Source organism: Carassius carassius, chromosome 4 (genome assembly GCF_963082965.1).
Source record: "Carassius carassius chromosome 4, fCarCar2.1, whole genome shotgun sequence".
NCBI classification, from domain to species: Eukaryota; Metazoa; Chordata; class Actinopteri; order Cypriniformes; family Cyprinidae; genus Carassius; species Carassius carassius.
The window spans coordinates 28,174,814-28,192,927 of NC_081758.1; the positions used below are offsets into that span (position 1 = coordinate 28,174,814).

The 18,114-nt window shown below is 36.8% G+C and overlaps 1 protein-coding gene across 4 annotated transcripts in view; it reads right to left on the bottom strand.

Moving 5' to 3' along the window:
- Positions 1–4,034: 4,034 nt before the first annotated feature.
- The window catches only part of LOC132139678 (calcium/calmodulin-dependent protein kinase kinase 1-like), a 61,897-nt gene continuing 47,817 nt past the window's right edge, over positions 4,035–18,114 (bottom strand). For 3 of the 4 annotated variants that reach the window (XM_059548215.1, XM_059548216.1, XM_059548217.1), the window contains exons 10-18: positions 16,357–16,445; positions 14,192–14,391; positions 12,985–13,038; positions 12,722–12,795; positions 11,232–11,319; positions 9,516–9,644; positions 8,994–9,097; positions 6,321–6,368; positions 4,035–4,253 (exon numbers count right to left, since the gene is read on the bottom strand). In XM_059548215.1, the coding sequence (XP_059404198.1) occupies positions 4,178–4,253; positions 6,321–6,368; positions 8,994–9,097; positions 9,516–9,644; positions 11,232–11,319; positions 12,722–12,795; positions 12,985–13,038; positions 14,192–14,391; positions 16,357–16,445 (862 nt within the window). In that variant the 3' untranslated portion in view covers positions 4,035–4,177. The remainder of the gene's footprint in view (positions 4,254–6,320; positions 6,369–8,993; positions 9,098–9,515; positions 9,645–11,231; positions 11,320–12,721; positions 12,796–12,984; positions 13,039–14,191; positions 14,392–16,356; positions 16,446–18,114) is intronic. The other variant, XM_059548218.1, reaches the window with a different exon arrangement.

The following is an 18,114-nucleotide window of genomic DNA, read 5'->3' on the forward strand; positions in this document are numbered from 1 at the left end:
ACTGAGCCAAGAAACATAGGATGCTCTGTCTCGAAGGTCTGTTATTTTTTTATTATTACACAGCCTTCTGCACTACTTGATTTTAATGCAGCATTCAGTCATCAAATATTTCAGAAATAGTGACATATTCCGACCACTTAGCCAGGAAACTCTTAGCTTTGCTTGTGTTTGGTCTCCAAAATTATTACTCAAATCAATATTCCATGCCCATATATTTCATTGTTGCGTGTCATACAGTCTTTCTTTATAACAAATAACAAAATAGTTTTCCATAGAACAAAATAGTTTGGTCACACTTTAGTTAGGGTTCCAATTCTCACTATTAACTTCGACTTTTGCCTCAATAAACTCCTAATTTGCTGCTTATTATTAATTAGTAAGGTAGTTGTTAAGCTTAGGTATTGGGTGAATTAAGGGATCTAAAATATGGTAATGCAGTGTTATGTGCTTTATAATTAATAATAAGCAACCAATATGCTAGTGACATGCACACTAATAAGCAATAAGTTTAGAGTGAGAATTTGTCTGTTTGTATTTGTTGGAATTGACCTAAATTTGAGTTTTGAATTTACTTTTTTTTTTAAATCTTGAACAATTTTAAAATCAGACAGCACCATGAAGGATTGTTTGGTTTTATTGTGTACAAAATACTATTTTCCTATACTATAGCTACTGTTACATGTATTATTAGTAGGTACATTTCAATGATTTTTTTATCACGTGCAATTGAAAATAATAATAAAATCCTATGTGACAAAACAAAGAAGGAACCCGAGTCACCTGTGATATCTTTATTGTTTTTGATTATGTCTGGGTACAAAAAGCATGCAAAAATAGCATCTTTATATGCTTTGGTACATATTTACATAGTTAGAGTTGCATTCAGTGCTTTCTCAGGACATGCTCTTTTTTGTCTATTTTCTTAGAGTTTTTTTTTAAACAGTTACATTCAGATCAATGCAGCAGAACACAAATGTCTATTAATAACCAGCAATATCAGGCACTCTGACACAAATAACTGGGCAGTTCTGAGACAGTGTTTTTACGATTTATATACATGTATCATTTATGATTTACTTTTAAATCAATAAAGGGAAATTAAAAAAGCATAAAGCTTTGATAGCAAGAATGTTTTGCAGCTACAAAGTGCCTGAAAATAGCCATAGCTTTTTTTTTCTTCCCTTCTTCAGAGACCCAAATAAGGGAAACTTCTGTGAATGTGAGTAGACTAATGATCAAACCTCATCTATTGCACATGAGCCGAACCCAGAAAAGAAAATAAAGCCTTCACACTTGAGTGGACTGCTCAGACTGAGGTATGGCATACTGGCTGCTGCATATGTATAGCTTATACAAAAGTCCTGCAGGAATCAATTTAAAGGGGTTTTAGACATGATATGTTTTGTCTTACATAGATATCCAGAGGAATAGCAAACCTAGGGAGAAGTTTGTAAAAGGTTATAGCAAGTTAAGAGACATGCCGTTCGTCAAGACACTAACATGTGCATAGCATACATCAAGAAATAACTGACAAGACTACTGTACATTTCAGACAGAATGGACAAATGCGATTACACACCCACATATATAAGAGAAGAATGGGGATCATTTAAAACCATTTGGTGAATTTATAAATACACCTTAGAGCTCCTGAACACAATATGCTACTCCATTCTCTCTGTATTCTCAGAACAGCAGTGTCCAGACCCTGAGTACCACATACAGAATCTCAATACACAACAGAAACGAGACTCCATTTAATGCCTGAATCAATTACTCCATACAGACAGAATGAGAGAAAGAGAGAGAGAAAAAAACCCACTAGTTGTTTGGCACTGAAAATGGATTTCCTGCGTAATTCAGTTTAAAGAGAAAATTGTATGGGCATAATGCTATCTATAAAGAGTGTGTGTATATAAGAGGTTCATCGAGAGAAAGAGATATGGGGAAGACAGTGAAGACGGGAAGATTGTGTAGGAGTCAGAAAAATGGACCACCATCTGCTCAGGATATTAGTGAGAATATAATGAAAGTGGTTCATTGCGGTTTATCAATACTGTATGTCTTCATTTAAGTGATAATTAGTCCTCTGAATGAGTGACATCGGTTGAAGGTTTCCTCTAAGCATTCACTGCTTACATAATCAGTTTACTGGAAATAATTGGCAGCTGACCTGATTGAGTCAAGTTTTATTCTTGTAAAATGAATTAAAGGGGCAGTTCACCCTGAAATAGTCAAAGCTGCACTTTTCCACATGAAAGGGGAACGGTGACCCATCCAATTTCATTACATATGAAATAAGCAGCTTGGACATTCTTCTAGATATCATACAGTTGATATGAGGGTGAAGGCCTGTTCTCACCAAGATTAATATTTGGTATGATACAGATGAATTTGAATGAACGGCTATTGATGCACCTCTTTAGACTGACACAAACATTTGTATGGCGACAGAGGAACTTTTCTTTTTCTTTTTTTTAATGAAGAGATGTTGTAATCTCTCTTTCATTGCACTGCATAGAAAACTGGGCAACCAATAAGATTTGTACTTTTGATCATATCAATAGCTTCTGCTGTTACATAAAAAATTATTTGGTTGTGCTCACAAACAAATTATGTTTTTCATTAGAGTCAGTAATAGAAAACTGCACAGCACTTATAATACCAAAATAACTGGGATATTTCTGCTTTTTAACAGCACCACCTACTTAATAGAATCAATTTTGTAATTTTCATTCAGCCATGAACAGACAAATTACTTCTAAAACACAGAAAAAAATGTTGTGCCAAACATTTGTGTTGGTGTGAACTGACCTTGAGAAAATGACAACAGTATTTCATTTTTGGGTCAACTGTAACATGCTCAGTGAGAGTTTCAGAACAATAAAAATCTAATTAATATGAGTTCTCTGTGCTGGTAATCAAATATCTCAATCGCCACTGTGCATTTAACAACGTTCGTCCACACAGAAAATGTGATTCAAAAACTGGGGATGATGGGTTCGCCTGACAGAAAATCCAAAATAAACAAGGGTGTATTGTTTTGTACAGAGTTAATTAATACAGGCCGAGAGGGACTGTGATGCTATTGAATGGCAGTTCACTTTCGTTCCACAGCTAAACACCTCAATTGGCTTGTCTGTTTTGAGTGAAAGTGACTCCCTCTCTTTCTGCATCAGCGCACACTTGCTTGCCTCGGTGGCCTGTTTGCATGTGTGTTCGAGGGATAGAGTTAGCACTGATGATGACAAATAGGCATTTTGGAATGTGAAGACTTGGTAAACAATGACACATTTTGTTCCTGCAGAGAGACAAAGCGCTGCGACACAAGAGCCCTGTATCTGCTGCAATCCCAATGCTGGATTTGCAAAATTCACAAACATGGAAAATAAGCCCTATGCTAGATAATGGTTACACCGAGCACTCAAACATGCTATATTTTTCATAAGAAAGCCCTGTTTTCAAGAATTTACTGACTATGTGCAGACAAGATTCTTGTTTAGTGTATAGTAACATGAGCCCCTTTGATTCACAGTACAACACTGTATGTGTGTGTTTAAATATTGTATCTAAATGAACTGAAAAAATCTGATGGTATACAAAAATGAAAAACAACAGATACATGGAACCACTATGGAAAAGGGCATATTTCTGCATGCTATGATGGACAGGGTTAAGAATTGCACATTACCATATGCAAAAAGGCAAGATGCCATTGCTATTATTTTCTATACATGTACAGATTTTATGATGGCAGCACACTGCATCAATGGCATCATTGTGTTTTAAGCTTCATGAGGCGCCACACCAAGTTAATAGCATCTTTTGTCTGTGCTGTAGTTTTAAAGCTTGTGGTGTAGTCTGTCTTTCACACAAACCTGGCCTAATATAGATTCCATCCAAAATCTACTTGTTCAGCCAGGATGAGAGGACAAAAGTGGAAAGATCCAAATGGGTTGAAGGAGAAAGAATAGTTTTCCGCCACATTATCAAGGCCAGGTTTCATGAGAACCATAGGCAGGAAAAGTGATGACTAGCAACAGCAGAATCCAGTTCAGTGCCAAGGAAAGCCCTGAAGTCTGTGGAAACAGTGTAGTGGAGCGGTTTGGGTCATGATCATCATCTGCTCAAAGGGCTGGAAGGACAATGCAGAACGCTTCAGGATCTATGAAGACACTCAAGAGGTGGGTGGTTCGTCCTCATGCAAGTCCTCGAGCTCAATTTCTCTACCAGCCTCTCCACTGCTCCCCTTTCTGAGAGAGATAGAAAAACAGAGAGAGAATTTGTGAATCACTGCTTTCTAAACAATTCCTGCTTTGATCCAGTAGAAGATCTTGAAGAAGCAAACTGTTAATCTCTAATCTATAACAACGGTGTCCAGTCTTGCACTTGGAGGGACACTGTCCTGCAGAGTTTAGTTCCAACCCCAATAAAACACACCTGAACCAAGGTCATCAAGGTCTTCTGGATTATTAGAATGTTTTAGGAAGGTATGATGGGACAAGATGGAGCAAAATTCTGCAGGATGTTGTCCCTCCAGGACCAGGATCGGACACCTATTAAGTCTGGTATGCCAATGATGAAGTTTGAAATTTAATTAAAATGAAATTAACAGAGAGAGACTGCAAACTCAAGGCAACCAGCAGCAGCTTGTTTCACTTTTTATTTCATTTAGGGAAGGTATATCTGAAATCAATAATTACAGAATATTAAATAATAATAAACTGCACTGTGAGTGGTTCCTTAGAAAAAATAGGAAATTAGCAGAAAATGTATTTTAAAATGTAAATTACATCTACATTAAAGACACTGCGGTTGACAAGATCCAATTTAGTGGCTATCAAGTTCCTCAAATAAAACAATATTTTTGAATGCTTATAAGCTTTAAACCAGCTAGTTCACATTTTTAGTTCTCTCTTTTGTAGCAGGCTGGTACCTTATATACTATGCATTACCAGTCAAAAACAAAACAAAAACAAAGTTGATAGTTTAAAATATAGTTGGATTGGTTTTGTTTTTTAAGCAAAATCATGTGAATCATGTGACACTGAGGACTGGAGTACTGGCTGCTGAAAAATTCAACGTTGCCATCAAAATAATATTTGTTTATATTGAAATGGAAAAGTTATTTTAAATTGTAATAATATTTCACAGTATTACAATTTTTACTGTATTTTTGAAATGCCTTAGTGAGTATAAGTTATTCGTTTAAAAAACACACAAAACAAATCTTACCAAACCCCAAACTTTTGAACAGCAGTGTATATGTTTCAACCAGCTGGTGAACTCTATTCAGCTAAATTCATTTTCTAAAGTACATCTAAGCACACTGATGTGACAGTACATGAGTATACAGCAGCGGTTCTCAATTCCAGTCCTCACGCCCCCCTGCTCTGCACATTTTCTATGTTTCTCTTTGTTAACACACATGATTCAGATAATCAGCTCGTTAGAAGTGAGCTCTGTACATTAACTGTGTTCCCAACTGACATGGTCCCTACACAGTGTTCCGTGCTCCTTGCTCTCTGAACAGGGGAAATCTGTTGAAGTGTACCTCACTTCGGAACATTAATTCATGAATTCGTGCTGCGCAACGTCTTCACACATGGCCAAGTGTGAAATCATATACTTATTTAAATAAATACAATTTAAATTCACGTATCTCACACTTCAATGCACTTTGAATGGAACATATACATTCGCTTTGAACTGGAATCATGGCGGAATATCCTGTGATGTCCACTTCACAGGGCACTTACGTTCGAATAGAACAAACGTCTGAAGTGATAAGATAAACATGCAAAATGTGCAGAGCAGGGGGGCGCGAGGACTGGACTTGAGAACCGCTGCTGTACAGCACATTAGTCTACCTTAATAGCATAAAACATACAAAAAAATCACTATGCATTTAATGTAATATGCATAATATTAAACAGGTCTGAAGCATTTGCAGAAAGACAGTCTGTGGTTTAAACTATCCAGTAATAAACTCTGAAAGCTAGAAACATTCTGTGATCACACTCTTAAAGGAAATACATGAACATGGGAAGGTTCTCTGCAACAGACACAAATGCACACACAGGTCTCAGAATGTACACCGTGGGACTGAATGAAAGACAATGACATGAGGTGTTTGACAGGGTTGGACTCTCCTAACAGTATCACCAAATACTTTCACTGCCATGAAGCAGGAGAAATGCCACACAGGGACAGGATGAAGGCTGATTTGACTCATACTTTCACTGACCCGAGGGAATGTATGGAGAAGGGCAGGGAATCTGAGTGACAAATGACAATGACCACCTGTCACAATGAGTTACCTTAACAAGGGCTGGAGTTTAAAAGAGGGCCGGAACGGCCAAGAGTCCCTGCAGCAGAGAGAGACAGACAGTGGAGGAAAGGGAGTTTCATGTGAAGTAAAGCAGCAGAAACCAGCTCATTACAGAGGCTCCTGTGAGTTATTGCTGGTCAGAATGCCACAGGATATTACATTATTCGGGCACATTAGACTACATTTAAATCAGATTCAATTGCAGTATAAGTCAATTTATGGACATGGTACTCATCAGATAATCCTATAAAACTGCAGTCAGAGATAGTAGATTTATATACTCTTAGCCTAGCGCTGTCAGAGAGAGACAGCATTAGCATCTACAACTGAAGACAGATGCATGAGCCTAGACGCTTATGAAAACTCTTCAAATGGCAAGCATGTTTGTCCAGAGGAGATGGCATTTAACCCTTGTATTTGACAAACACTAACAGGAAATATTATCACCTAACTCCAGTCTGGGCTTCATGAGCATATGAATAGGTTACCCACAGTCAACCTGCGCTCTATGGCTAAAAAATGGAAAGCAATTTTTAAGGTGCTGGAGGCCAGAAAAAAAGTGCTGAAATGTAATAATGTGCAGTCATATTTTCATCACAGCCAACAAATGTGTAATGATACAGCGATTTCATTTTCCAAGCTCTGAGGTAGGGTTGGTTCAGTGATGTGTATAGCATTATACCTTGTCATCACCAGGCCTGAAATGACAACTTTTACACAGAATGCAAGAAGCGACAACCAATAAGAACATAAAGTATTTCATGCTTAACAACAAAATGTGATTTCAATTGTGGCTGATTTAAATGTTATAGCCAATAAACAATGTTTTTAATTTTGATACAAATATAAATCAATATGCACATGCACAGTAAGTGTGTGTTTAGATGAAAAAGGTTATTAAGGTTGCAGGAGGTAGTGTATTCATCCTGACACTGAATTATGGATGACATGCAAATGAGCATCCCTGACAATTGGAGATTTAAAGGGACAGAACGATTTTCTAAATTCTGATGATGACATTCTACCAACTGGGGGCGCTGCTGCTTTTTATCAATTCAAACAGAAAAACACTACAACTCAGAGGCAACAACTAACTGACAAATGGCTAATAAAAAAACTGCCTCTTGGAAAAGGAGGTGATCAGCTGGAGCCACCATATTGATCCACCTTGTTCGCAATCTGATTTCACCTTTGTCAACAGAGAGAGGCCATACCAAACCAGCATGTCAATTTGTTTACAGATCAAATCAAATGACCTTTCAGTTTTGATTGCACTAATAATAACTGCATATGGCACATCTGGAAAAACAACATAACTCATTGCTAAAAGCATTCAACACTGCATTAAAATATTGGCAAGGCTGACTTTGGTCTATATGGGATACATACAGAGATAACCAGACTGTTTGTATTGATTCAGGGCATTCAGAAGACAGGGAACAACCCTCTGTTGATTCTGACAGGCATCTAACAGACAGCACACAGAGCGAAATAGTGAGAGAACATCCTGGTGTCCTTGAAAAAACCCTCTAAAGTGGGAAAAGCAGCAGAGTGGGGAATAAATGACTTCATGGAGACACTTACTGTCAGTATAGTGGGCAGATACATTAACAGCAAAAGCCTCTGAGAATAACTGTCATAAGAGAGATGCTGCTAACATCCAGCAGAATTCATAGAAACTGAATAACTGTTGTGACCTAACTTAATTAACTCAATGGTTTTAAAAACACACAAACACACGTTTATAATTCAATTTATAATTAAAATAGTAATTGTAATTTTTTCAATCAAGTAAACTGTATATCAGTAAAAATACATTTTATATATGTATTAATGTATATGCTGTATATATATATATATATATATATATATATATAAAACTTACACAAACTTACAAACTACACCTTACAAACAAAATACAAAATGCTAAATGTTAACATCTTTTTAGTAAAAAATCGTATAAAGGACGGTACTAAATAATAAATAACATGCATTTTGTATGATCTCTCTTATTTCATTTAAATTACATTTTCACAGATTCTGCAAAGGTTCACAAACTGTAAGTGGCACTGTGTGTATATAAACAAAATATCATTATTATTTATCATTATTATTCATTATCATATATTATTTGTATTTCATATAAATTACATTAACATGAAAAAGTACATAAAATGAAAAAAGTTCTGTAAATAAAATATTTATATAATATTCTATATATTCTGATTTACACTGGTGTAAATATAAAAGATTGAATCTGAACTCTAAATGATTGATAAGGGAGTTAGTCGTCTCGGTGCAGTGTGGAGAAAAAAGTTCTAGAAATTTAAATTGTGAAAACATTAAGTCCTGGAGCTTTCAGTGCTAGTGCAAGAGAAAAAACCACTGAATCATGCTACTATGGAAACGTATGTTGGCAGAAGGAGAAATAATGGGTGACTATTAGCAAACCTTCCTGTTCAAACAGATAGACATGACACCTGAAACATCATGCTGCGACCTTGAATGTGAGAGTGAAAAAAGCTAAGAATGAAAGAGATGCAATGTTTATTTCAGTCTCTTACAAAAGGTTTGTGAGGAAAAGGAGAGTCATTTGGATTTGTGAAGCTATATAAATATGGTTTCCTGTTGGTCATCGGTTGTGTTAGTTTGGAACACTTACATGAGCAGACTGCCTGGTGCAGACATGGATCTCTCTTCTCTCCTGCTGGGACACTCAAATGGATTCCCAAAGGAACGCTTCCTTAACATGGCTTTGACCAAAATCTACAGTATCACGGGAAAGAAGGGACAACTAGATTTAGCTTACTGTATATATTAAAGAATACAGATCAGGGCATGTGAAAATACAATACGCAAAAATACAAAACATGAACAGAAAAACAGCAGTCAGCTAAAAATTCTCTTTGCATTTACTGAAATGTAATGGTCAGAAGGACTAAATCCATGAAAATAACCAAGGAAAATCTGACAGTTCAGAATCAGGGGCAGTTTGTCACGTAGATAGGTTTCAGTTGTTTGGTCAAGGTCAAGTGTGTCTTTACTTATTCATCATGTTGACAGCAGTCTTAAGCACATCTGGGCAAGGCTTGCGGCCTGTGTGTGTTTATGTTCATGTACCTACAGTTCAGTAGCTCATGTATTAAATACAGAGACACCCCTGTTTTTTCTCTGTTTCACTTACCACAGCAGACAGACTTGGGACAAATTTCACTGAGTTCTGCACCTCTTCTTCAGTGACCTCCACCACGGTGCAGTGCTCCTCTTCTAAAGGCAAAGGGTCAGTGCCATTCCGAGTCACCCAGGGGTCCACCTGAAGATAAACACACACACACACACACACACACACACACACACACACAAACACAAAACATGCCAACTTATCATTCCATCCTTCCTTCAAATTTTCCATTCGTCTAGCCATCATCTATCCTTCTATTTATTTATTCATCCACTGATCCTTTCATTAATCCATCCATCCTACCATTTATAAGTCTGTAGATGTGTCCATTCATCCATGACTCCATCCATGTATCAATACACGTCCACAGATTGGTCTATAGATTTTTTTCTTCCATCTATTAATCCATTCATCCATCCATCTATTGTTTCATGTCCAACCATGATATCCTTCCACCCATTCATCCATCTGTTTATTCATCTATCAGTCTATTCACCCATTTATCCATCTTTCTGTAGATCAGTTTATACATCTTTTCTTTCATCCATCTATCCATCCATCAGTTTTTTATCCATCTAGTCATCATCTATTTTTCCATTCATCTATCCATCTAACCTTCTATTCATCCTTTCATTCATTCATTCCTCCATAAATCTATAAAACTATGCATACATGCTTTCATCCAAATATTGTTTCATCTATCCAGCCATCATCTATCCTTCAATTCATCTATCCCTGGGTCTGTCCATGGATCTGTCCACACATCGTTTCCTCCATCCATCCATCCATCCATCCATCCATCCATCCATCCATCCATCCATCCATCCATCCATCCATCCATCCATCCATCCATCAAACCATCCACCATCAATCCTCTAATCTATCCATCCATTCAAATGTCTGTAGATTGTTCCATATATCCATTCTTCTATCCACCCATCCAACCAACCAACCATTAAATCATTAAAGAAATCAAATATTTGTCCTACAAACAAAGTTAGTCTGAAGGATATGAGAGCAGAGCTGTTGAGTGAATGTAGGCCGTGCAGCCCTGATTAATGTGTGCTCTGGGGATCTTTGCTTTAATGGAACATTTTCTGGGTAATGACATGCAGGCAAGAGTCTCTGAAGGCCGAGTGTGTGTGTGTGTGTGTGTGTGTGTGTGCTAATTATTCACACTCACTGTCACACTGAGACAGCAGATGGAAGTTTCCAGAACTGAACCAAAATCTCTGTTCATGGGGATTAGCTGATGTGTTCCTGTCCAAACACCAAGTCTGCTACTGTAGATGGCGCAGAAGCTATCAGAGATACTGTGTCATATTTTAACACTATTCCTGGACGTGGCTCAGGAATGGTCTTTGATAGAAACACTGTTGTTTTGAGAGTGCAGTATAATGATTCACTCTTAGGAATGCTCTTTGGATATTTCTTTTGTCAGATACTGACTATAATTTCAATATTAAGTCATTCCGTATTCTCTTGCTGGTATGCATGAAGGAAAATTGAGGTGATTTTTTAAGGAAAAACACATTAATAAATAATCCTATCTCAATCAAAAAGGTTAAATGTGGTCATTCCTTTCGGTTTCAATAGATGAAGTCCTCACTGAATCTTTGAAACTCAATATCTTGCAATACAGAGCTGTAAAGACGGTGAAAGAGATTACTCGACACTCTCAATCTCAGAAGTGCTCCTTTCCATTTTATGTAGACTTACTTTGATCTCAGGAATGGTGATCCTGGTGTCTGGGTTTTTGTCCAGCATTTGTGAGACCAGGTTCTTCAGCCCCTCACTAACAGCTGGCCTGAGATATCACAGAGACACAGAGCAAATAGCTGAAGTAGTAAAACAAAAACCAAACATCTGACTGTACGGCTAAACAATGACAGCATGCTTTTACAAGAGATGAGACACTACAGACAGAGAAACACTATTTCAAATATACACTGACTGTCAAACGGCCTCTGTAACAATCAAGAGGGCTGAAGAGCTCAGCTGAACTAAACAGAAGAAGAGGAGAAGAGGAGGATGGACAGAGAAGCTCTGCAAACATAAAAAACACAATACCTGTATGTAAAAGATAATCACTCTAACACCTTTAACACGTATGTGCTGTCTAAAATGTGATAAAGCTTTTCTAAAAGCAAATGTCATTTTACTCAATTTATTTAAAAAAAAATAATCTACATTTGTGCAGTTTTGGGAGGATTTATGGTATATTTTAAACATTTCTATAAATAAAAAATATAGATATTTTCAAATAGTTTTATGTAAAAACATTTAATGTAAAATACACTTTAGAAAAGACCCACACTGCTTATTTTAATTCATTTCATGGGAATGACATTGGGGGGGGGGGGGGGGTAACTTCAACAGATTTCCCTTTCTCAGGAAGCTCACTTCTAAGGAGAGAGACAAAATATACAGAGCTGGAAGGCGCGAGGACTGGAATTGAGAACCGATGGTATTGTCATGATAATCTGTAATTATGTCCCCAATGGATGCAACAAATGCCTCATTTATAATGGGTTTTAATGTTTTTGTATTGACACGCCGGGACACAAGGCATCAAAGTATAGTAAGGAGCGTAACATAACATAACGTCCCACGCTTGAGGTATTCGCCCAATCACAAGGCCAATCAGAGAATACCTCACTTTTCAGAACGATGGGCTTTGTAAAAAAAAAAAAGACACGTTTCAGAAAGGCAGGGCATAGAGAAGAAACAATAATGTACAGTATGTGGAAAATGATGTTTTTTTTTTTTAAACTTAAACTACATAAACCCATTTCATTACACCAAATACACAAAATAATGTTCTTTTTAGCAACATCACATGACCCCTTTAAAATGATGGCACTGTGAACAGTTGGCTCGGCCTGTCGGCCACTGAGAACACTGCAGTATGACATTATTGTTTGTGAGACAGAGACTGTGTATCATTAGCTAATGCCTTGTCCAAACACATACACCAGATCACATGTATCCGGGTGGCCTCTGGCCTTCCACACAAAGTCGGCAGACTTCATCAACATATCATTCAAACAGACTTGCACAAGCATACACAAATATCATACTAAACCAACACACTTCAATACAGCATTCAGCTCACATCGCCATACACTCAAACATCTCTGACATTTCCTCTCTCTGTATCTGCTCCTGTGAGACAGCAGACGTGTCGTAAACAGCAAGGGATGACTTACATTTCGGGGAACTCCACTGGCTTACTCTTGATCTTACTGTGAAGTGCAAGTATGTACTCATCAATAAATGGGCACTGGAGGACAAGGAAGGAAAAACAGAAGGACAGGGAGAGGAGGGAGATGGATGAGTGATCAAAATCCTCAATCACACAAATGTCACTGCAGTAGCACACTGTCCCCTCCATTGATCATTCTGAGAGATAATTTCACAATGAAGAATTACTGCGATCATTCTGATCATATTAGTACATGAGCTGACTCACCTTTCCATACACGAAACAGTAGAGCGTCACTCCCATAGCCCACACATCCAGAGCCTAAAGAAAACAAAACACAACTTCTGTTTTAGTGATGCAGGAGAGTTCTACAGTTTTGAGCTATTGAAATGAATGGAATTCCTCAAAGGCACAATGCACCAAACTTCTATGCCTTTCTTCTTTGGAATGCTAAACAGAACAAACTGTACACTACCTTTCAAAAGTGAGGGGTCTGTCATTTTATTAAGACTTTTATTCAGCAAAGAAACATTAAATTGATCAAAAGTGACAGCAAAAACATTTATAAAGTAAAAAAAAATATATATATATATTATTTGGAACTTTCTATTCATCAAAACACACAGGAATGAATTACATTTTAAAATATTTGAACTAGAAAACAGTTATTTTGAATTTGAATAATATTTCACAATATTACTGTTTTCACTGTATGGTGATCAATATAAATTCTTTCAAAAACATTTCAAAAATGTTTTCAACTTCTGAACAGTCATGTAGCTCTATGTCATGTTCATGAGATTCCATGAGAGAAACAGCAAAGCACCATTCATAAATAAAATGCTAATTTAAGCCAATTTTAAAGGTGCTGTATGTAATTTTTTGACTGTACTAGAGCATAAAAATACAATAATACTTTTAATAATACTAGATATTCAGTAAACATCCTAAGTTCACATACTTGTTTCTCTGAAAAACAATGCTAAAGCCAGTTATTTTACTTGTGCATTCTGAGTCGGAATGTCTGTTTTTGTTTTGGTCTGTGTGATTAAGCCCAATGACAGTTTAACCAATAATATTTCGACAGCCTGGGTTGCTATTTTGCAGAAAACACAGCATACTGCAGCCATGGAAGTGAGCAAATAAACTGTGTACGAGATCGCAGATTCAACCTGACCTAAAAATCCATCAAAAAAACCTCTATGACAACAGGCATATTAAAACACAGAATAATCAACTCAACAGTTTACAGTGTAAGGTTTGTCGCCTTCCATTGTCGGTTGGACTCATTCCTGTCGCATGTCATGAATCTGACAACTTGCTTGGAGCATCATGTCTGAGGATAATATTTTGAATTTGGACTGCAGTACCCATTTCAACCGCTTGCCAATATTACATACTGCACCTTTAAGCTTAATCAGTCTGAATGATTGGCCTATCACATATCGTAAAAATCATCCCAGACACACATTACCTTTCCACTAAAGCTCTTGCGGTTGTCTGACAGCGTCTCTGGGGCCATGAAGGCAGGAGTACCAGCAGTGCTGGAGAGCAAAGCATCATTGCCCTCAAACTGGTTACTGACCCCAAAATCTGCGATCTTGACATGGCCGTCATCTCCAAGTAATAAATTTGATGGTTTTATATCTCTGTGAACGATCTTCTGATAGTGCACTGAGCAAAGAGAGAGAGAATATAAGAGTCAATGAGCCATTTCAAAAGTGAAGTATGCTGACAAATTAGCTTTAAATATCAGAATTTACAAAACATATATTTAAACGAAAGCATTTTACATATAATCATATGAGGATCAATCTTCTCATTGCAACACTAGAATACTGTATTGTATGTTTCTATATGACTAATTGTGATCACCTGGCCTAGCAGGAAATCAGAAAAAAATAACTGTGTTTTGGATGTTTATTGATATTACAGTTCAATAAAGTTACTAAATGGAGCACAGCCAGTGAAAAGGAGGTTCAAAATCAAGTGTGTCTGACAACAGGAGCTCTCGGCTTAACTATGAAACCACAGACAGGTTCAAGAAGGTCACTCTGGACCGGGCACACAGAGGATGACCTTGAATGGTTAATAGATGCTTTCCTGTTTCAAGTGGTCAATCAAAGATAACCTCCTGCCACTTATCATCTTTCAGTAATTTGCCATTACTGGTTATGTTATGTGACAAGAGCCATGTCTCAGAAATCTTCAGATGACACACATGGTAATGAAAAAAGAAAATTAACAAAGGAACAAAGACGTGTTCAAAGTATTTTATCAGGTTATTGCATAGAATTATTTCATCAAAATCAGCAAGGAAGGTGAATGTAACACATATGGAGTGTGCCACAGTTTATGTAAGGAGTCTCTGAAGACCTGCAAAGTGAAGAAGTATGACACACACACACATTTCTTAGTTATTAATTAACTCTATTGACATTGCTCCCTAAGGTAACTAGCATAGTGCTAATGAAATGAATGGAATATGGACACATACTCTGATTCCAGTCCACAAATTACAGACACACACACACACACACACACACACACACAAAGAAGTTCATTGTTAACACAGAGTGATTTGTGGCGAATCCGGTCGCCATCCAGACAGTTGCCACAGTGAGTGTCGCCTGGTTAATAAGACTCAAATGAATTGATGAAAGCAGAGTTTCCACGCGATGAACAGAACAGACACTTGGCAATCAACTCAGCGGAGCTCATTCTCTTTGTTTAAGGCTCAATACAATTTAAGCATATTTGTTGATCACCATAAAAAGTTATTTAGACTTGTCCCTTGTTTTCTTTCAAATGAGCAAAAATCTATGTCATGATGACACTAACAATGGAAGTGAATAGGAGCCAATTTTTGCAGGATTTCTTTGTAAATGCCTCAATTAAAGGGATAGTTCATCTAAAAATAAACATTTAGTTATTTACTCACCCCCATGTGCTTCCAAACCTATGATATTTGTTCTTTATGTAGAACATAGAAGACATTTTGAGTGCTTTTTATACACAGTGGAAGGCAATGGGTCCTGAAAATGTTTGGCTACAAACAATCTTAAGAATATCTTCTTTTTGTGGAGTGTTTGTGATCTCTTTCATATCGATCTGGAAAGACAAGAGGGTGAATAAATGATGACAGAATTTACATTATTGCTTTCGAATGAGCTTAACTTTTACTTCGCCCAGAATATTCCTTTAACTGTCAGTATGTAATTATTGAAATGTTGCAACATAAAATCTAATTTCTTCTTTTGACAGATGAGAGAAGATCAGAATGCCCTTTAGAAATAGAACAGACTTGTTTTCATCAGGATACGATGACCTCCCCCACACACAAATACATGAGTGCACTGCCACATTCGCTCACTTCATTAGCTGAAAAGGGAATGAAGCGTTAGAACAACAAACGCAGAGCTGTTCCTTGAGACAGAACTCGCTTGGGTCTTTATTTTTACATAAGTAATTATTAATGTCAGGCGCTCATCTGTAGGAGTTCTCTACTGGGATTTATTTAACTTCAGACACTGTTACAAAATCCACGACAAGGTGGTCTCCTTAAAAAATAAAAATGGAACCCAATGAGGTCAACCCAGAAATTTGAAAATGTTTTTTAAAATATAGGAAATGACTCACAGTACTCGATGCCCAGAACAATGTCTCTGAAGTAGTGGCGGGCCTGGTCCTCACTGAACGGACTGTCGCTGGGGACCTCCATCACAGGGCTGGTGACCAATAGAGACACTTTATTGTAAGTTAACTGATAAAATACTAATAAAAAAACTGTACTAGACAGAAATAATTAATGAAGAGAAATATTGAATGAAATTATAGGTGGAGAGACTTCTGATTCAATAAATAACTGATGATCACACACAAGCCTTTCAAGTCATTCCAAACTCAAACTCACACAGAGAGACGTGTCCTTGCTGCTAAGTGATGCATGACAAATAAAAATAGTATGTGTTCTAAAATCGGCTCAAAATATCAAACATGTCTGATATCCTCTGACTAGATTGAATCATAATCTAAAGCTAAAAAATCTGTGTCTGTGACCCTAATACATAACATAATTAGGGGCCTAGCCCCTATTGTATCTGTTATTTTATTTTAACCCAAAGAGAGTCAATGGCAGACCTATAAAGGGAACTTAGGAAAACTATTAACGTTGGGACACTCGTAAGTATGATCAAGAAATAGTAATCTGACCAACTTTGGGGTCACTAGGACCTACTCTATAGCGCCACCCCCAGTTAAGAAATTCACTTTTCAAATTGTTATACCTATTGGTCGATTGACATATATCGCCAAGGCTGATACGTTTTTCTGCTTGGCAGATGTGTTCAAGGAGGAACTTTTATTTTGACGGTGCTGTGAGATCTTATGAAGTATGTATTTTTATCCAGCATGATCGCGTGATCTCTGTGTGACGGTAGGTCCTGTGTGAATGCTTTAAAATGTTAACTGGCGATTTCTAATTATGCTGCGCTTTATGCATTTGCTCACTGTCATATTCATATAATTTTCTCTGTGTGCTGTATGTAAAATTAGTATAACCCTTGCTTTATTTGAAAAATATGATTCCCAATGTACACAAACTTCCCAGAATACGTCCTGTTGGTTACAGTGTTTACTTCCTTTTTAATTATATTTTTATTAAATATTTGTGAAAAATACTTTGTCATCTAAAGTATAAGTATGTTTATTTAAAAAAAAAAATTGTAATCCATTGTCAAATGATTTCAAATTTCTTAAATATTAAAATAAATAATAATAAAAAAATATATATCGGCTATCGGCCCCCCTGCTTTCCAAGATATCGGCATCGGCTGATCGGCAAAACACATATCAGTCGACCAATAGTTATAACTTTTGATGTCTTTTCTATAGAAATAATTAATTTAGTTCATCTGATACCCTTTTCATGCTGATCACATTCAACAGCTTATACCAAGACTCCACCTATTACAGTAGTGGCCATTTTGAAAAGTATATCAAATTTCTTATGAAATTATGAAAATTGGCAGAGATGATCTTTGGACTGAGCTGCATAGAAATGACTTAACAGAATTTTATGTCCAACTGGTGAAAAAGTTATGATGCTGTAAACTTAATGTTGACCCAAAATTGGTTCAGAGGGCCAAATTTTTATAAATCAAAACAAAACTATGTTTCATCATAACCATGGTCTGAGGGCCATTCCCAAACACCTATCGAACTTGAGATTTTAAAAAAAGTACCTGAGAAGTTTGAGCACAGCTTCACCTACCATTAAAGAAATATAAAGATATTTGCAAAAATATTTGTGGGTTATGATGATTCTGAAAATATCTCATTTCCCATTAATGTGCCTGTCCACCATATTGAAGTAAATTAAAAACAGTTTTTACACTG